The sequence below is a fragment of the Camelus dromedarius genome, chromosome 23, assembly GCF_036321535.1.
Source record: "Camelus dromedarius isolate mCamDro1 chromosome 23, mCamDro1.pat, whole genome shotgun sequence".
Taxonomy (NCBI): domain Eukaryota; kingdom Metazoa; phylum Chordata; class Mammalia; order Artiodactyla; family Camelidae; genus Camelus; species Camelus dromedarius.
Genome location: NC_087458.1, coordinates 6,027,451 through 6,047,647, shown reverse-complemented (window position 1 = coordinate 6,047,647; position 20,197 = coordinate 6,027,451). Strand labels below are relative to the sequence as shown.

The following is a 20,197-nucleotide window of genomic DNA, read 5'->3' as shown; positions in this document are numbered from 1 at the left end:
GGGGTCCGGGCTGGGTGTAGCCTCCTTTAGCAGCACACGTGCCCTCTCATCTGCCCAGGGCTTTGCTGTAGTATCAGGTGATGGGGCTCTGACTGGCGAGGCAAGCTACTGCCCTTCTTCAACGCTGAGGCCTGGCAGTGAGTTGGGAGGTGAGGAGCAACTGCTGGCTGAGCTCTTGGCTCTGGATGTTTCTGGTGGTAGAATGACCCCAGCTTTCCCCAGGGTAGCTGGCCTCAGTGTTAAGGCTTCCAAAGAGAAGATTTAAAAACTGCTGATGCCAGGTAGGCCCCAGGTTGGCTCCCTCTTTATGGCCTTTAAGCCTAGAGGGCCTGGAAGTTTCATCTACCTGGCCAGCCTCTGACCCGGTTCTCCTAAGGCTCATTCCTGACCCCTTGCTATGTGTGAATTCACTTCACCCTCCCCCATCCTCTCCACTCATTGATTCACAGATGCTTGAGTGCTAACCTTGTTCTGATAGTTTCCTTTTCCTGGCTTGGGTTGCTAGCCCTCTGACCAGCTGAGCTTCTGCCCTCTTCTCTTCCCCACACAGCACAGTCAGAAGAGTAGTGCCCTTCCTCAGTTACTCCCACCTCTGCTGCTCTTCCACACCCTACAGTCCTGGCCTCTGCTCTTCCTCTTTTCAAAGCTGTTGTCATTTTCAGAAAAGAGAACTGAGAGCTTCTGGCTAAGGCTAGAAGGGAATGCAGTGTACCCTAAATCTGAAAGTAGGGGGAGCTACCAGGGTCTCCGCAAACCAGGTTTTCAGGGCTTTCCCCCTGGCAGGCAAGCCACATCTGACTAGGACCCAGGGCGGGATGGGAGCGAACCTCGGACTTCAGGGGCCGCCTGGGGTCAGTGTCCTGCGGCAATGGCCGAGTGGTGGGAAGCCGCCTGGGTGCAAGGGGCCCTCCCAGCCGCCAGGGGTCGCGCTGCAGGCGGCTGGGCGCTGGGCAGGCGCTGCCAGGGTCACGGCCACCGGCCGGGGACGGGGGTTGGGGGGAGCGGCGGCGCCCGCGGCCGGGTAGGGGGGTGGGGGGAGCGGAGAAAGCGGGGCGCGCGGAGGAGCACCCGGTCTCCAGTGCGGCGGGAGCCGGGACGATCGCGCGGCGCAAGCGAGCGGCGCGGAAGCACAGTCCCCGCGTGGCGCAGCGCGGCGGGGACGCTGGGATCGCCTGGATCTCCCTCCACGGCGCCCCGCGCCCCGGAGCCCTCCGCCGCCTCTTCCTTCACTCGCCGCCCCGGCGGGAGCGGCGCCCGAGTCCGTTGCGCCATGTCCGGGGCCGGGTAGCCCAGCCGCCCGCCGGCCCGCCAGCCCGCCCTCCGAGCCACCCGCCCGCGGGCCGGCCGGCCGGAGCGTCGCGGGGCAGGCAGGTAGGGGCTGGACCGGGCGGGGCAGCGGGCGGGGAAGGAAGGGAGGGAGCGCTGGCAGGGCGGGGGCTCTCCCCCAGCTGTTCTCTGGCGCTGCACATCTGGTTCCGGTTCCTCTCCCCTGGGGAAGTGAAAGTGGAGGGGAGGATGCAGCCGGGAGTTAGCTAGCCGTGCCCCGGCGCCCTGCACCCCTCCTGCTCCCGTGGGTCCGGAGCCCGAGCACCCCTCCCTCCTGCCCGGGTCACGCGGCGGCCGGCGCTGCTGCCGTCACGTCCCCAGCGGCCACGCACCCGCTCCTCTCTGCCCTCCTGCTCCTTCCTCTGCCTCCTCCCGCTAGGCGCGCCCTTTGCCCCAACCCGAACTTCCCGTCGCCTGGCTTGTGGGCGTTGGGACCCAGAGTGGCGCCCTTGCCCCTTGCCTTCCCCAATGAGAAAGGGCTGCCTTCTGCAGGACTCTTCCTGGCTCGGTGAGGAGGCCAGGCTGCCCAGGTCCTGCCGATGGGTACCACGCGCCCCTCAGCTTGGTCCCACCTCGTGGCTCCCGCATGTTGCCTGGGGCATGGGGCATAGGGCTCCCATTCGTCTGCACTGGACGAGACACGGGGCTGTGTCCCAGAGCTAAATCAGGAGGCTGACGCTGACTCCTGGCTTCACCTCGCAGATGTGGAGACTAAATTTAGCAGGAGTTGGGGGGGGGGTGGCCAGAGCCCAGGTTAAGGAGACAACCAGCCTGGTTCCATGAGATTCCGTCGTCCCATCTTCCCTGGGGAGGAGTGGGAGGTTAGGTAGGACTGTACATCCTGGATCCAGTCTGAGCTTTCTAAGCCTTGTTGCAGGTCCTTTAGTCTAAGGTTCCAACTTGTCATGATGCTGTGTTGGAGCCTTCAACATTATCTTCACCACCACCACCACCATCACTGCACACACCCATAGGCTGACTTCCGCTGAGCTGCAGCTTCCCCTCCACTGTTTCAGGAAGTCACCTCCCTTCCCCTCTGAAGCAGTCCCCACGCCTTCTGTCCTCTGCTGCAAGCCACCCACCAAGCGCTTTCCCAGCTTCTGCTCCCTGGGGCACCCAGGGACCCTTGGGGCTCCTACTCCCTGGGGTTGGGCCATGGAGGCAGGTGAGAACAGTTACTGAAGGGCTGTTGTGGGCCTGTTTCCATCTCTGGGCTCCACGGAGGAGGGCTTGGGGATGGCGGGGACTGTCTCCCACAGCAGCTTTGGACCTAACTGGGGATACCTAAGGATCCTGGAGGTAGGAGGGCACTAATTTTCTTGTCAGATTAATGGAGTTAGATTAGGAAAAAGGACACTTAAGTCTGGTAAAAAGAAACTTAAAGCTTGGGTTTTGTGGGGTCCTCATGAAAACCTAGAGGTGGGCTCTTTAAGAATATTAGCTGGCTCATGAGGTTTTAGAATGTCATAACTAGAGTAGGAAGGCCAGAACCCATAAAAAGACTGTTTAAAGTTGGCATGATGTCATGGCCAGAATGAATGCTGTCGTTGCAGGCTATTACCGAAAAGACTGCTCTCTGTTAGGGAGTGAAGAGGGATGGGGCCTTTGAAAGGGATACAGAAACTATATGATGTCAGAGCCCAGGTTAGCTGTGTGCAGTGCAGTGGAGTTTGGGTTTTCTAGGGAGAGGGCCGGTACCACTGAAGGAGTGTCCTGGTCTCTTTAAGCAGCTGTGGTGGGCTTTGGGGGCCTGGTGATGTCACAGGCGGGAGAGTTCAGGATTGGCTGACCACTGATTCTGCCTTTCCTTGAAAGGACTAGGAAGAGGGGGCGTGCACCCTGGTTGCCATGGCAACACCAGCCTTCCTTGCTTCATCTCTGCCCTACTTGACCATTCCAGATGCAGTGAGTGAGGGGGGGGCCATGGCGGAGGAGCGGCCCCCCCGGCTGGTGGATTACTTCGTGATAGCTGGGCTTGCAGGGAACGGAGGACCCATCCCTGAGGAAACATGGGTTCCTGAACCCAGTGGGCTCCTGCGCCCTCCCCGGCCAGCTGAGCCCATCACAGATGTGGCTGTCATCGCTAGAGCACTGGGCGAGGAGGTGCCCCAGGGCTACACTTGCATCCAGGCTTCTGCTGGGGGCCACCCCTTGGAACTCAGTGCTGGGCTCCTGGGTGGAACTCAACCCGTCATCTGCTACCGCAGGGGCCGTGACAGGCCCCCCCTCGTTGAGCTGGGGTGTGTGCATCTACCCATGCAGGCACCAAGGGAGGGCGGGAAGGGCTCCGGGGTGAGGCAGGGAGACGGAGGAGTATGGGATGAGGAATGGACAGTGAGAATGGGAAGAGAGCGGTCTGGGGGTCAGGGAGAAGGGCCTGAAGTTATATATACTTAGTCCTCTCACAGATTTGGGTTTGTGTACTGGTGCTGCTACTTGCTAGCTCTGACCTTGGGCAGGCTATGAAGCCCCTCTGGGCCTGTTTCCTCATCTGTAAATTGGGGGAAATAATACCTCCTCATAGGGTAGTTGAGAAGATTAAATAAGATCATCCATGTAAAGGGACTTAGCACAGAGTCAATAAATGGTAGCTTTTATTCTTAGCATTTATTAATGGGCCTGAGAGCTGTGGAAGGCTTGGAGGGGTTGTTACTGATCAAGAAGTAGAGCCAAGTGCAGAAGAGGGGATCTGGAGGGCAGAGCGATCGTGCTGTCAGGGTTTGACGAGGCTGAGTAGGTAGGATAGGACTAGGTAGGCAGATCTAGCAGGACTGGGGTCTTTCTTCTCTGTCCTGAACTCTTGACATCTCTCTGCTCTTTCTGCCAAGGGTGTTGTACGAGGGGAAAGAACGTCCCAAGCCTGGCTTCCAAGTGCTAGATACGACACCCTACAGTCACTCAGCCAACCTGGCCCCTCCAGGCCCTGGGCACCCCCGCACCTACCTCACTTACCGGCGGGCAGCAGAGGGGGCAGGGCTGCATGCCCTGGGCATCACTGACCTCTGCCTGGTACTGCCCAGCAAGGGCGAGGACACTCCTCATACTTACTGCCGATTGCCCCGCAACCTCAACCCTGGCATGGTGAGTGGGGGCCCGGGCTAAGAGCTGAGACCTGCACCATCTCCCTGTGAGGGTGTGGACCCTGGGCACAAAGGGCAGCCTAGGACTGAGACCTCTATCGGCAAGGGTGGGCCCAGAGGGGAGTCTGGTCTTGGAGGACTGTGAGTAGTGGAAGTTCTAATCACCAAGACTACTTAGGGGTGGTGGAGAAAATGGACCCCAGAAATCTTTGTTAGCCGTGTGTCTGCTTGTCTCTTGCCATTTCTGGGGCAGTGGGGCCCAGCAGTGTACCTGTGCTACAAGGTGGGCCTGGCCAAGGCCAACACGCTCGTGTATGAGGCAGGTGAGTAGCCAACCCCTTGACCCTCTGTGTCTGTCTGCCCTGGTGCCTCTTGGCTGGCACCTTCAGTGTCCCCAGAAATCACTTCCCCTTTGCCACTTGGCCCTTCTCTGGGATCCTCTGGTTCCTTCCCCTGGAGTCTGATGGACCCTACTCCTTTTGGGTATCCCCGACTCTGCCGGGGGTGCAGAGCTGCTGGGCCGCTACCCAGAGGAGGACAATGAGGCGTTCCCGCTGCCCGAGTCAGTGCCCGTCTTCTGCCTGCCCATGGGGGCCACTATCGAGTGCTGGCCTACCCAGACCAAGTACCCCGTGCCCGTCTTCTCCACCTTTGTGCTCACGGGTGCAGCTGGTGATAAGGTGGGTGTGTGGAGTGTGGTAAGGGGTCCGGGCTCCACAGGGCCCTCCTGACTGCTCCTCTGCCCTTGCCAGGTGTACGGTGCTGCCTTGCAGTTCTACGAGGCATTCCCGAGGGCCAGGCTGTCGGAGCGGCAAGCTCGGGCCCTGGGCCTGCTGAGCGCTGTGGAGCGGGGCCGGGCGCTGGGGGGCCGAGACGTGCGCACCCGCCGCGCCATTGCCGTGCTGTCCCGCTGGCCCGCCTTCCCTGCCTTCCGCGCCTTCCTCACCTTCCTCTACCGCTACTCCGTCTCAGGCCCCCACCGCCTGCCCCTGGAAGCGTGAGCACGGCTTCCCTGACACCGGGAAGGGTTACAAGAGGATCAGGAGACCAGGAGAGCTGGAAGAGATTAGGATGGAGCTGGGGGTGGAGAATGGGGCTGTAGTGTGTAGCTGGATGGTTGGTCCATTGCAAAGGGGCTGAGCAGGGCCTGAAATCCACTCTACGCTTGGTAACTAAGTCCTGGCCAGGGGCTGTGCATGCCCAGAGGGAATCTCTTTCTGAGCTGTACAAATGTTGTATATAATGGAGACTCTGATGGCTGACATTGGTCTCAAGGCGGTATTCAGGGAGGAATAAGGTTCTTGTGGACAGGTGAAGGAGAAGAGTGAATGTGGCGGTGAAGTAGACTGAGAGTCTGCCTCTGACTGTATCCCTCTCTCCCCCAGGCACATCTCCCACTTCATTCATAATGTCCCCTTCCCTTCCCCACAGAGACCCCGCATCCTGGTGCAGGTGAGAGCTGAGGCCGAGGTAGGGGCTGGATGGGAGGAGGGGAGTTGGCAGGGACTAGCCTTCACCACCCTGACCCATGGCCCTTCTGCCTCCCAGATGTCTCCCTATGACAACCTGCTCCTCTGCCAGCCTGTATCCTCGCCCCTGCCCCTCAGGTATGTGCCCAGGTTGGGGGGGCTTTGATGACCAAGGCCATGGTAGGAGCCAGGCAGATGGGCACAGCTGTTGAGGTCTGTGCAGGCTGGGCCCAGGGGGTGTCTGCGCCCCGTGGCTAGGGAAGGGCCTCCTGCTGACCCTTCCCCCACCTTGGCATTGCCTGCAGTGGTGCCAGCTTCCTGCAGCTGCTGCAGAGCCTGGACCCTGAGTTGGCTATCACGCTGCTGCTGGCTGTGCTCACGGAGCACAAACTACTAGTTCATTCGCTGCGGCCGGACCTGCTCACCAGCGTCTGCGAGGCCCTCGTCTCTGTGAGTGCCACCCTCCCTAGCCTGCCTTCCACAGAATGTTCTTTCTGGTGCCCCCATCCCTGCCTTGGTTCTCCTTACTTTTCCTTCCTTGGGGAAGGTTCCTCAGCCTTATCCTTGGGTACAGTCTACGGGACACACAGCTTCTGTCAGGAGCACTTCTTTGGAGCCCAAGTCAGACAGCTTCTCTCAACAGGCACCACCCGCCAAGGCTGATGCCCCCTCTCCCCCTACTCACTGGTCTTCACTCCTGATGCTTTAGATGATCTTCCCGCTGCACTGGCAGTGCCCCTACATTCCGCTGTGCCCGCTGGTGCTGGCAGACGTGCTGAGCGCCCCCGTGCCCTTCATCGTGGGCATCCACTCCAGTTACTTCGATCTGCATGACCCGCCTGCTGATGTCATCTGTGTTGATCTTGATACCAACATGCTCTTCCAGTAAGAGGGCTGGGTCTCATCCGGGGGGCTGCGTGGAGCTGGGCAGGAGATGGCTGGTGTATGAAGTGCTACCTGCGGGAAGGAAGCCTCAGGCAGAAAGAGGTGGCTGGCGAGGAGCCCTATGACTCTTTTCTCCTTTTGTTGTCTCATAGGACGGAGAAGAAGCCCCTCTCCCCTCGGACCCTGCCCCGCAAACCCTACAAGGTTCTGCTGGCTACACTGACAAACCTGTACCAGCAGCTGGATCAGAGTGAGAAGCCTGGGTTGGGGGTGGGAGGCTGGAAACTGTCTTTGACCTTAAGCCTCCAGTTTGGGGAGGGAGGCCTGTGCAGAGTTAGACCTTACTGGAGGAGGTTAGAGGGGTTAGGATTTCATTTGGTGGAAGTGAGAGGAATTCAAATTCCGGTTTAAGCAAAAGGGAGGGACATGTAATATGGATATACCTAAATATGCCAGGAAGGTCCAGCTTACCATTGGGAAGGCTTGAAACTGTTACCTGGAGGTAATTTTTTAGTCACTGTTGGCACCAGGTCTGTTAGAAGCTGGAGGTGGTGAGGCGGCAGCGGGGACTCCCGGGTGACGAGCAGGGTTGAGGCAAGCCCTACAGGTGCTGGCCCTGATTCTCGGCTGCCCTGGTCCCCAGCATATACTGGACCTGAGGAGGAGGCCTCCCTGGAATTCCTGCTAACAGACTACGAGGCAGTGTGTGGCCGCCGGGCCCGGCTGGAGCGTGAAGTCCAGGGAGCCTTCCTCCGCTTCATGGCCTGTCTGCTCAAGGGCTACCGGGACTTCCTGCGCCCGCTCACCCAGGCCCCCTCTGAGGGGTCTCGTGATGTGGACAACCTCTTCTTCTTGCAGGGTAAAGAGGGCCTGTCTCTGCTTAGGGAGGGTGACACGGGAGGGTTGGCCAGGGGCTGGGCTTCCAGGGGAAGACAGAGGGGACTGGGAACCACACAGTTGCTTGTTCCCTCACTCGGCATACGTTTTTATGGGCATCAGTTTTCAGCCATATGCTCTTGGGAGCTTGGGGGAATAAGGGTACAAAGATGAACAGGCTGTGGCCTTGTCCTCTGGGAAGACCTGGGCTTGGGGGACACAGTGACACCTGTGGTGAGCCACCCCCACTGGCCAAACTCTCTTTAGGTACCCTGTCTTTGGACAACCCCTAGTCTGAGGCAGTAGATGCAGACAGACAAAACAGAGGATTCCATGGGACCATGGTCCTGGGGGAGCTGAGGGGGTCAGCTTGGCATGTGGTGTAGGGGTGCCAGAGGGGCCAAAGAGAGGATGGCTTTGATGGCCTTAGATGCCAAGTTGGCAGGGAGCCAAGAAAAAGGTTCAGAAGGGGGTGGCCGTGATAGGGACCCCTGGTAACCTCCCCTGCTCCATTCTCATCCCTCAGGCTTCCTCAAATCCCGGGAACGCTCCAGCCACAAGCTGTACTCCCAGCTGCTGCACACACAGATGTTCTCGCAGTTTATCGAGGAATGCTCTTTTGGCTCTGCTCGGCATGCTGCCCTGGAATTCTTTGACTCTTGTGTTGACAAGGTATTGGGCACTACCCCTTCTCTTTGTGCCTGTTGTCCTCTGCTCTATCCTGGCTGTCTCTGCTACCCCAGGGTCACTATAAACACACTCTGTATCTCCTCTGTGGTGGAGATGATGCCTTTGGAGTTATACAGTGCACAGCCTTTGCAGCCATACATGACGGGCTTCCTAAACCGTCTTCCCATTCCTTACTCCATCTCAAGCGACATCTCCAGGGCCTTGGTAGAGTCTGGGCCCATTTGCTTCTTCTCTATGGATGTGCTTTCCTGGGGGGATGCCATCCTCAGGACACCCTGGCCCTGCTCCATGCCCAGTCTTTTTTTTTTTTTTAAATTGAAGTATAGTTGATTTACAATATGTGAATATATGTTATATTAAACATATAATATAAATATAATATAAAAATCAAATATATTTAAATATATTTGTATATTTATTATATATAATTATGTTATTTGTTATATATAAATAAATATATAAATGTATTATATTTAATATATTACATTAAAAATATAAAGCAATATATATATTCCTGTTCATATTCTTTTCATTATGATTTATCATAGGATATTGAATATAGTTCCCTGTGCTATACACTAGGACCTTATTGTTTATTTATATATAGTAGTTTGTATCTGCTAATCCCAAACTTCTAATTTATCCCTCCCCCACCCCCTTTCCCCCTTTGGTGACCATAAGTTTAGTTTCTATGTCTGCAGGTCTGTTTCTGTTTTGTAAATAAGTTCATTTGTATCATTTTTTAGACTCTACATATAAGTGATATCATATGATATTTGTCGTTCTCTGTCTGACTTACTTCACTTAGTATGATTATCTCTAGGTCCATCCATGTTGCTGCAAATGGCATTATTTCATTCCTTTTTATGACTAAGTAGTATTTCATTTTCTTTATCCATTCATCTGTTCATCTGTGGATGGACATTTAGGTTGCTTCCATTTCTTAGCTATTGTAAAGTCACGCCCACTGTCTTGATGCTCACTCTCTTACCATCCTGCTCCAGGTCCACCCAGAGCAGGAGAAGCCTGAGCCGACACCCTTGGTGGAGCTGGAGGAGCTGTCAGGAAGTGAGCTCACCGTCTTTATCACACCTCCTGAGGAGCCCCCGGTGCCAGAGGGCAGTGAATCCACTCCCCAGTACTGGTGAGAGCCTCTCGTCCCCTCACTTGTTCCAAGGCCCCACAGGCTGACAGTGCTGACTGCTCCTGATGCTGCAACTCTCTGCCCCTCCAGCTACGATGGGTTCCCAGAGCTCCGGGCTGAGCTGTTTGAGTCTCCTCAAGAGCAACCCGGGGCTCTGCCTGTGCCGGGTCCATCCCGTAGTGCCCCCAGCAGTCCTGCCCCTCGCCGTACCAAACAGGTAACCAGCAGGTGGGCCCCACAGAGGCATCTGGCTCACACCAAGGGCTGCTGCTTCAGTTTCTTCATCTGTAAAATGGATCTAGTAGTACTTACCCCATAAGGTTGTTAGGAGGTTTCATCATGCTTGGCACATAAAGGCACAGGAAACATTAGCACTCGTTACCATTGTCACCTTCCTCATCTTCATTTTCTGAGAACTCTGGGAAGCCAGGGGCTTGCTGCCTCTTCCTGGGCACCTGCTCAGGCTCAAGCTGGACATCTCCCTTGGGGCTCAGGGCTGTGTGTCCTGCCTCAGCAGCGTACAGCCCCTTCCTCAGGGAGGGCACTGCTTCTCCCACACTATTTTAAGACCTGCCCTGCTCTGGCATCGTACTCACCCCGGTGTGTCCCCTGCCCTACCTAGGAGATGAAGGTCGCACAGCGGATGGCGCAGAAGTCAGCAGCCATGCCTGAGCTGTGGGCCCGGTGCCTGCTGGGCCACTGCTATGGCCTGTGGTTCCTGTGTCTGCCCGCCTACGTGCGGTCGGCGCCCTCCCGGGTGCGGGCATTGCACACAGCCTACCAGGTGTTGCGCCAGATGGAGAGCCGCAAGGTGGTGCTGCCTGACGAGGTGGGCACCCTCACCCAGCCCCAGCAAAGGCTCATGCAGCTGTGGGGGCTCTGAGAGGGAGACTTGGTGACCAGGGAAAGCAGATGGGGAGCACGGACACAGGCCAGAGAGCTGGGCAGATACTCCGTTACGGTCACTGAATTAATGAGCATGTTCAGGGTGTAGAAGTGGAGCCTGCAGGGTGGCAGGGTCAGCCGGAAGGGTGGGTGGCTCAGAGGCAACCCCAGGAGTTTCCAGGGGCCAGTAGAGTCTGAGAATTGGGGAGGCTGGAAGACGGTGCTTGCTGAGCCTGGAGGATTTGGGTTGGGAGTGAGTCCGCTCTCATCCTGCGCATCTCCTGGCCCAGGTGTGTTACCGGGTGCTGATGCAGCTCTGCTCGCACTATGGGCAGCCTGTGCTGTCCGTGCGGGTCATGCTGGACATGCGGCGGGCAGGCATCGTGCCCAACACCATCACCTATGGCTACTATAACAAGGTACCTAATTGGGGTGAGGGGTGGGATGGCAGCCTGTGCCAGGGGTGTTTATGGGAGGGATGCTGCTCCCTGACACCGTCCTTGGAGATCAGGCTCCAGACAGTCCAACCAGGTCCCATAACCACTGTCATCCATTGTGCCCCTCTAGTGCCTTAGTGCCTCCAGAGGGTTTTCTCATACTTGGCTGCTTTGATTCTCACCCGCAACAGCCCTGACAAGGAGGTTGGGCAAGTACTGCTACCGCCCAGTAATCACCGATAGTGTGAGCCAATATGCCAGGCACTGTTCCAGATACATTACCCATTTAAAATCACTTTATCTTCAGCACAGCCCCATGAAGTGGAATGATTATTAGCCTCATCTTACAGATGAGGTGATGAGGTTACAGAGAGTTAGTAACTTGTCTGAGGTCCCACAGTAAGTTAGGGAGTTCAGGTATGAACACAGGCATAGCGATGTGTCCTGAATTTAGGCCCTTAACCATGATGCTAAACTATTTCCTGTTTTTTAGATGAGGGAACTAATGACCAAAAATGAACTGATTTCATCAAAGACTGTAGTTTATAAACAGCAGAGTCTGGATACAGATTGTCTCCATCACTTCTGACTTCCTCTAGAACCCCACAGGGTGGCTCCTGTCAGCTGCCTCTTCTGGGCTCTTGTTCCTGGCTGAGCCACGCAGCACAGTCCTAGGCAGGACATCTGGAGGGGAAGCTGGTCCTTGGGGCTCCAGGTCAGACAGTGGGCCTCAGGCTGGGCCAGGGTGTGGAACTAGGCCATCTTGATGTGCATGGTGCTTGGCAGGCGGTGCTGGAAAGCAAGTGGCCGTCTGGTACACCGGGTGGGCGCCTGCGCTGGGCCAAGCTCCGGAACGTCGTCATGGGGGCTGCTCAGTTCCGCCAGCCCTTGAGAGAGCGGCGGCAGCGGCGGCAGCAGCCGAAGCAGGAGGAGGAGGCGGAGACAGCAGCACAACGAGAGGCAGGCAGCTCCCAGACAGGTGGGTAGGGACTGGTGACATGGCTCGGGATGGACTAGGGAGGCTCAGGCAGGGACAGTCACAGAGAACTGGGGCTGGCCTAGTGGTTGGTATTGAAATTACACTTGGCTGGTGACAAAAGACATGAAGTTCTGCCTGGGAGAAGCCCTATGATTTCAGGTCCACGCAAGGAGCTGTTTTGGAATCCGGGGTTGGGTTTCTACCCGGCTGCCTTCAACCCCCTCCCTGTCTTTTACAGAGCCCTATCTGGGGCGCCTCTCCCCAACCCGCCCCCTTCAGCGCCAGACTACATGGGCTGGGCGAAGCCTGCGGGACCCCGCCTCACCTACGGGGCGTCTGGTGAAAAGCGGCAGCCTGGGTAGTGCCCGAGGGGCACAGCCCACCGTGGAGGCTGGCGTGGCCCACAGTGAGTACCCTTGTCCTACCCCCCACCCCTCAGTCCTGTCAGCTTTCCTAACCACTTGCCAGTGAAAGAGGGGAAGACTAGAGCCAGGATGGAGGGGTGGCGCTTTGTGCTGGGTAGACCCTGAGGGAATCTTGCCTGGAATGCCATCATGGTGGGGGTTGTGGTGCCAGAGTTCGTGCGGCCAGGAATTGTGTTTACTCAGTTCCTAGAGGAGGGGCTGAGTTCCATCTTCCCTGATTCTTTTCTGCCCTGCAGTGATAGAGGCCTTAGGGGTACTGGAACCCCGGGGATCACCTGTACCCTGGCACGATGGAAGCCTCTCAGACTTGAGCCTGACCGGAGAGGAGCCAGCAGCTGGAGGCAGCCCAGGGGACTCAGGCTCAGCCCTGAGTACCCAGTCAACTGAAGCCCTGGAAGGGTCAAGTGGGCGGGTGCCCAAGACTGGTGGGCGTCAGGATGAGGCCAGCACACCGAGACGAGGGCTGGGTGCCCGCCTCCAACAGCTGCTCACTCCTTCCCGCCGCTCCCCTGCCTCTCGCGTTCCCCCGCCTGAGCTGCCCCCTGATCTTCCTCCCCCAGCCCGCCGTAGCCCCATGGACAGCCTTCTGCGCCCCCGGGAGCGCCCTGGATCCACTGCGTCCGAGGTAGCCAGTGAGGGGAGGGTCCAGCCACTGTAGCACCAGGAGGCCTGGGGAAGGGCTGCTGACCAGGTGTGCCCAGAGAGGGCCATGAGGGGCGGCTGAAGCCAGCATCCTGGGTGAAGAGGAGCATGGGGTGGGCTAACTGTGCTTTCTCATGTAATGGCAGAGCTCAGCCTCTCTGGGCAGTGAGTGGGACCTCTCAGAATCCTCTCTCAGCAGTGTGAGCCTTCACCGTTCCTCAGAGCGCCTCAGCGACACCCCTGGATCCTTCCCACCACCTTCCCTGGAAGTGAGGATAACCCCTCCTACACAGATGTGCTTGAACACACACACACCACTCCCATTCACTCTGTCACAGGCAGGGGCTGGGAGGAGGTGGGGAGGCTGGGCTGGGATGTGAAGGTGAGAGGGGCAGGGGAAGAAGGAGCATGGGCACCTGAGCCTGGATGCCAAAAGGGCCTGCTTCCTGGGGTCTCCCTGCCTGCAGATTCTGCTGTCCAGCTGCTCCTTGTGCCGCGCCTGTGACTCACTGGTGTACGATGAGGAGATCATGGCCGGCTGGGCACCTGACGACTCCAACCTTAACACGACCTGCCCCTTCTGCGCCTGCCCCTTTGTGCCCCTGCTCAGTGTCCAGACCCTTGATTCCCGACCCAGGTGCCCAAAGCGGGGAAAGTGCGGTGGGTGGGCCAGGGAGGTGAAGGTCCAAGGGCTAACCCCTCCCGCTGTCTTCCTGCAGCGCCCCCGGCCCCAAGCCTGCTGGTGCCAGTGGCAACAGAGACGCTCCTGTCCCTGGGGGCCCAGGCCCTGTGCTCAGTGACCGCAGGCTCTGCCTTGCCCTGGATGAACCCCAGCTCTGCAATGGCCACATGGGGGTAAGGGCTGTGTGTGTATGTGTGTATGTGTTGCCCTGTGGTTGGCTTCAGTGGTGCTGGGGAGAGATGGGCATCGAGGGCAAGGGGCATCCCAGAAGCTGCTGGCTGTGGTGGCTCAGTGGGAAGCGTGGCTCTGAGGATGGGGCCATGGTACATGCCCTCCACTGCCCTTCCCCTTTGTGCCTGACAGGTTGCCTCCCGGCGGGTCGAGGGTGGGGCATGGGCATACCTGAGCCCCCTGGTGCTGCGTAAGGAGCTGGAGTCACTGGTAGAGAACGAGGGCAGTGAGGTGCTGGCGTTGCCTGAGCTGCCCGCTGCCCACCCCATCATCTTCTGGAACCTTCTGTGGTATTTCCAGCGGCTGCGCCTGCCCAGTATTCTGCCATGCCTGGTGCTGGCCTCCTGTGATGGCCCCCCACCCACCCCGGTCAGTGCCCTGATGTGGTCCCTGCTTCCCCTCCTTGTCTCCCAGCTCTGTCTCTCAGTCCTCTGTGTCCTTGGTGCTATAGAAAGAGCACAGGCTTGGGAGTCATTTGTACCTGGATTGACTCCTGGCCCTTTTATTTCACTGTTCTGAGCTACAATTTTCTCATCTGTAAAAAGGTGTAAGCACTCATCTCACTGGTCTGTTGTTGGACACCTAGTATAGTGCCTGGTACCTCGGTGATGATTCGTTAATGCTCGTCTATTCATTGCACCAATATTTATTGAGCACCTTTTAGGTTCTAGGCAGAGCGTTAGGCACTAGGGATGTAGCAGACTACAAAACAAAGTCCTTGCTCTCACAGAGCTTGCCTTCCTGTGGAGAACAAGAGTTCCTTTCCTCTTCTCTTTGGCTATGTCCTGTGATGTCCGTCTGTCTCTGGGAACATCGCCTGTCCATTTCCTGTCCTTTGCCTCCCATTCCCTGAGCTTGGCTCCTTTATCTTGGTTCCCTGCAGGCCCCATCTCCTTGGCTAATGCCCGATCCAGCATCTGTGCAGGTGCGGCTGCTGTGGGATGTCCTGACCCCTGACCCCAGTAGTTGCCCACCTCTCTATGTGCTCTGGAGGGTCCACAGTGAGTCTGGTATTTGGCCTAGGGTGGGAAGGGGTGGGTCCCACGCTTAGAGGGCTCATTAATCCTGGGTACCTTTTTTTTTTTCACCTAGGCCAGATCCCCCAGCGGGTGGTATGGCCAGGCCCAGTACCTGTATCCCTTAGCCTGGCATTGCTGGAGTCGGTGCTGCGCCATGTCGGTCTCAATGAGGTGCACAAGGCTATAGGGCTCCTTCTGGAAACGCTAGGGCCCCCTCCCGCTGGCCTGCACCTGCAGAGGTATGCTGCTCCCACTGGTCTGTCCCGGCTCCATGCCCCCTTTCCCTCGCTCATACCCTCCTGCCTCTGCTCCAGGGGCATCTACCGTGAGATCTTATTCCTGACGATGGCTGCTCTGGGCAAGGACCATGTGGATATAGGTGAGGGAGCAGGCAGGGGGCTGAGGAGTTTAGAGACCTGGGGCCAGGTGTGGGAGGCTGGACTCCTAATATACTAACTTACCCCCACCCTCTTCCCTAGTGGCCTTCGACAAGAAGTACAAGTCCGCCTTTAACAAGCTGGCCAGCAGCATGGGCAAGGAGGAGCTGAGGCAGCGGCGGGCACAGATGCCCACCCCAAAGGCCATTGATTGCCGAAAATATTTTGGAGCACCTCTGGAATGCTAGGGACCCTTAAGCTTCCTTATCCAGCCTGGAGTGAGGAGGTGAGGGAGAAAGGATTCTAGAGATAAACTGCTTCCCTGTTCCTTTTATAGAGGAATTGGGAACAGGCTGGGAAGCATGCCCAGCCATAAGCTCTGAGCGGGGGCAGCAGGAAGAGGGACCCACTGTTACCAAAAGTCACAAAACCCCTATTTCCAATCTGCCCAACATGCTCATGCTGATGTTGGAGGAGGCCTGGGGGCTGGGGTGGGGGGAGCTGGCACATCTCTGTACCTCCCCATCCTATACCAGGAATTCCCCTCCAGGGTACCCACAGATCTGCAGTGCCCTGGTCATTTTTATAAGTTTTTGTTTTAAAAAACAACTGGCAAGATATAGAGCTACTGAGCCTTTGCCTTGAATGGGAGGGAGGGATGTCATTCCCCATCAGTGATGGTCCCTCTTCCCTAGAGTTGTCGAAGGAGCCCAAGGCTCTCCATGCCTTTCTACCTTAAGTGTTTGTATTTTATTTTAAGTTATTTATTCTGGAGCCACAGCCCCCTTGCTTATGGGGTTCTCATGGATGGTGAGAAAGAGAAGGGAAATGGGGGCACCATGGTCCAGTGGTTTGGAGCTCCTTGAAATTCGGGAGATGGGAGCTAGAGGAGTCCCAGGCTCCCCTTAGGGAGAATTGGTGCCCCCTCTAGTTCTGATCCTTCTTGTCCACTCCACTTTGGGGAATGCCTCACCCACCCAGGGCCCTGACTGTGCAATAAGGATTGTTCCTTGCAAAGTTTTGTTGGATGTAAATATAGTAAAAGCTGCTTCTGTCTTTTTTCTTCTGCCTCCTGTTCCCTGGGTCTGGGGTAATGGCGGGGGATACCTCTCTTTTTCTCTTGGCTGCACATCCTCCTTTCCACCTTTCCATCCCTTGCTGCCTTCAGGCACACACTGCTTTCCCTGACCAGGTCTGGTACTGGTCCCTTGGGGCATAGGGAGTTCTCAGGGCAGGAGAGGGGTGAATCCAGTACTAGCTATGGTGGTGCCAGTCTGTGTGGCACTTCCGGCCCTCCCACACAATCACCCCCTTGTCCCTCATCTGTACCCCACACAAAGGCTCCATTCTCTGGGGGCCCTGAGCTCATCTCTGCCTTCTTTCCTCTCCCCCAGCTCCCCCCTCCCAGCTTCTCTAGTACCTCCACAGGGATGACAACCCTCTCCCCGGTCATTGGTATTGGCAGCCCTCATGCATCCTGGAAGTCCTGGCACTCATCCTAGGCCTCCTTAGTTGCTCTAGCTGCGGGCAATACTCTTCCAGCCAGGGTCTCAGCCTAGGGACAGCACCAGGAGGACAGAGGCAAGGATTAAGGGGCTCACTGCATGTGGGCATCATGGAGCCAGGCATCATTTTTCTAATCCTTTTGGCCCACTCCGAGTTCTCCCTTTCTTTCCTGTATAATGAAATAAACACAGGAAACAACTCCTAACAGAGCTGCAAAACCAATTACCAAAGGGAATTAGCCAACCAAAGAGAAATGCCTTGGGGAAGGAGGGAGGGCAGCAGTGTTAATGGAGGAAATAACTTACATGAGCCCCAGTGCAGATTCCTAGGGGTGATCAGGGGATGAAGAGAGCAGTACTGCTTCTGAATTCTGGGAACTTCAAGCCAGAGGATGCTTCCCCATCCTATCTTGAGCTGCACAGGAGGGAAGCAGGAACTTAGAAAATGCCATCTGTTTTGTTTTGTTTGTTTTAATTTTTTTTTTTTGAACTTCAGTGCTGTGTTTCAGGTGCATAGCAAAGTGCACACACACACACACACACATACACAAATGCAGTCTTTTTCAGATTCTTTTTCCTTTTAGGTTATTGCAAGATATTGACTATAGTTCCCTGTAGGTAACATGCAGTAGGTCCTTGTTGTTTATCAAATGCCATCTGTTTTTGCCAGGGACAAGGAGATGCCTTCTTCAGAAGGAAACCCTCATGTTACCCCAGGTTCTGATCAGACCCACTCCCTAGAACCAGACTTTCCCTGTATCATCCCCAAGGGCCATCTGCAAGGGAGCAACTGCCTTCCTGAAATCATAAGTTTCTATTGAGTGTAGTATGCCCAGCCACGTACTGAACTGTCTGGAATTACAGAGAGAATTTTAGGGCTGTCCCTACCTTAATAGAGCATACAATCTTACTGGTCTAGAGTATCCCTCAGTTCACAAACAATAATCAACCTTACCTCCCAGCTGATGCTTCACATTTTGGGGCTTCCTCAAGAGGCCTGTATAGTCTGATGGGTGGAACTACTAAATTCTTTAACCACAAAAGTATCTGGGAATTCCAATAGCAAAGTACTCATATGGCATCTGACATCTCTGTCCTTGGCCTAGGGAGCTGTATGGGGGAAAGGATATGTCCAAATTACCTGGCCCAATTTATCTTCCTAGACTTCAGAGTGTACATGGTTTGAATATGACAAATTTTAGTTAAATCTTGTTTCTGGCATTTACTAATTTTATTACATCAGACAAGTTAAATGCTGTGCCTCAGTTTTTCCTCATCTGCAAACTGGGGAGGTTGTTTAAAGATAAATTATATAATCCACATAAAGTGCTAAGCACACTAAATAAATGTTAGCCCCAAAAAGAAAATGAACAAACAGGCAGAGCCTGCATGGGGCAAAGGTCATGTCCATTACACCAGTGGCCTCACTTAGTTGTCTTCCTTGGAGCTTAATCATTCCAGATTGAAAGTCCCCCCTCCATGGCCTGACTTTAAGTTTGTTGAAAGCCATTTCTTCAGTCCTCACTAGTATCTTCCTCAGGCTGGTATCTTCCACCACTGTGTTTCTCACATATCCTTGCAACCCTTGAAGAATGGCCCTTCAGACGCAGAGAATGCATTGGACTGATAACAGACAAAATAGCACGTTTGGGAAAGAGGGCTGTACCTTCCATGAGGGCAGTGATTTTGTCCCATTTATTGCTATATCCCCAGCACACAGAAGAGTGTCTGATCACATAATAGGTCTTATATCATGTATGGGAAATAACTGAGTCAGCGAAGGCATTAAATTGAAGGGTTAGTAGAGAAGTAATTTTCAGTGCAGTACAAGGTAGGTACTGCAGGTAGAATAACAACTGAAGCTGAATTTTGAACTTAAGAGGGTGAAATTTTGGAAAAGTGAGGAAAACTCTCAAAATAGTTGCTATTATGTTCGCTGAGTACTTACTGTATCCTTAGCACTGTCCTGAGCATTTTCAATGTGTTATTTTATCATCCTCACAATTACCCTATGAACTAGGTACTTACCAATCCTCCCCATTTTAAAGATAAGGAAACTAGGACATAGAGAAGAGAGGTTAAGTAACTTGCACCCAAATCACACAACTGGTAAGAGATCCAAACCCAGGCAGTCTGACTCCATATACCATGTTCTTTACCAGGACATTATACTTGAAAGAGGTTTTTTTACCCACTTAAGAACTGTGGCATGTCTCTGTATGTTGTGTGTGTTCCAGGTCTACCTGTGTCTTTTTGTGGGTATGCCCTTCATTAGTTTCTTCTTTCTTTTTTTTTAAATTGAAGTAGAGTTGATTTACAATGTTATGTTAGTTTCTGGTGTACAGCATAGTGACTCAGTTATATATATTCTTTTTTATTTTCTTTTTCATTATAGGTTATTACAAGCTATTGAATACAGTTCCCTGTGCTATAAAGTAGGACTTAGTTGTTTCTCTACTTTGTATATTGTAGTTTGTATTAGTTTCATTTCCATTGCACAGCATGACTTCTAAGTGATTCAGAAAGCACATTCTAGTGCCTCCTGGAACCAGTTATTTCTGGGTTCAAACCACTGCTTAGTCACTAATGAGCTGTCTGACCTTTGCAAGTCACTTAGCCTCTCTGAGACCCTTTCTTGATCTACCTCGGTTCAAATTGCAGCTCTGCCAATTATGTGTAACTTTGGGTAAATCATTTGATCAGTACCTCATTTTCCTCATCTGTAAAATGGAGATAACAGTATTACAGAGTTACGAGGAATAAATAATCCACGTAAACCTCTTAAACGAATAAATAAGACTGCACACATAGCACAGTGCCTTACAGTCTTTCCCCAACACACTGACTCTGTGATACTCGGTCCCTATCGTCAAGATGTTCAAGAGCAATACTTGTGGTTAGTTGCTCGAGCAACGCTGAGAGTTAGGTGGGCCCTAACTGCTTCGGGGAAGTAGGGAGGCTAGCAGGAGCTGGGCCTTGAGTTGATTAGGTGGAGTCGGTGGAGTGGGAGGCTGTTTCCCTCACTGTGAACCTAACCATACCAGGAGATCCCGAGAGAAGGAGCTGCGAGGGCTCTTCACGGCGTAATTTCTCAGCAATTTGGCGAGCCCTTTTTCCTCCTGTTGTGGTTTAGTCACGAGAGGACCGTGCCGAGATACAATGAAGACCAGGAAGCTTAAGGCCTTTGGCAGACGGAGACAGGCCACGCCCCAAATAGACTGCAAGGCCCAAGCGCCTCAAGCTACTTCTATCGTGAAATTCCTGGATTCTGTCGCGATGAAACACACCACCCAGCGCAGAGCCCAGCGCCGTTCGCCAGTCTCCATCTTTAGAATTGGAAGAATGAGAGCTGGCCAAAGGGGAATCCCGGTTTTGGGATACTGGGGTACGGCGGCTGCCTGGGGACCAAAACGTCTCTGAGGTAAAGTTGCAGCCTGAAGCGATTTTTTGACCCCCGACACTTAATGGGCTGCTGAAGACCCGGATGTGTCTGGGACTGGCCGAGGTACCCATTAACGCGCCCCCGCTAGACCATCCCCCTCCTC

The 20,197-nt window shown here is 54.9% G+C and overlaps 1 protein-coding gene and 1 long non-coding RNA gene across 4 annotated transcripts; one reads left to right on the top strand and one right to left on the bottom strand.

The window, feature by feature from the left end:
• Positions 1–740: 740 nt before the first annotated feature.
• DENND4B (DENN domain containing 4B) lies at positions 741–16,209 on the top strand. Of its 3 annotated transcripts, none has more exons than XM_064477775.1 (28): positions 741–851; positions 3,227–3,566; positions 4,155–4,407; positions 4,660–4,729; positions 4,917–5,086; positions 5,159–5,403; positions 5,792–5,858; positions 5,955–6,013; positions 6,181–6,325; positions 6,585–6,760; positions 6,913–7,010; positions 7,404–7,619; positions 8,163–8,308; positions 9,331–9,470; positions 9,561–9,687; positions 10,093–10,299; positions 10,646–10,774; positions 11,579–11,771; positions 12,010–12,177; positions 12,433–12,821; positions 12,985–13,107; positions 13,306–13,475; positions 13,558–13,693; positions 13,884–14,120; positions 14,635–14,752; positions 14,844–15,009; positions 15,085–15,149; positions 15,250–16,209. In XM_064477775.1, the coding sequence occupies exons 2-28, from the start codon at positions 3,250–3,252 to the stop codon at positions 15,393–15,395; spliced, it is 4,476 nt and encodes a 1,491-aa protein (XP_064333845.1). In that variant the 5' UTR covers positions 741–851; positions 3,227–3,249; the 3' UTR covers positions 15,396–16,209. The 3 variants fall into 3 exon arrangements, with proteins under 3 accessions (XP_064333845.1, XP_031292100.2, XP_010978732.3); XM_031436240.2 differs by lacking the exon at positions 741–851 and adding an exon at positions 1,056–1,371; XM_010980430.3 differs by lacking the exon at positions 741–851 and adding an exon at positions 2,082–2,491.
• LOC116148127 (uncharacterized) lies at positions 11,317–20,030 on the bottom strand. Its single transcript, XR_010377467.1, has 2 exons — positions 19,694–20,030; positions 11,317–17,067 (listed from the first exon to the last, which is right to left on the bottom strand). It is a non-coding gene; the product is annotated as an uncharacterized LOC116148127 (long non-coding RNA).
• Between the last annotated feature and the right edge of the window lie 167 nt (positions 20,031–20,197).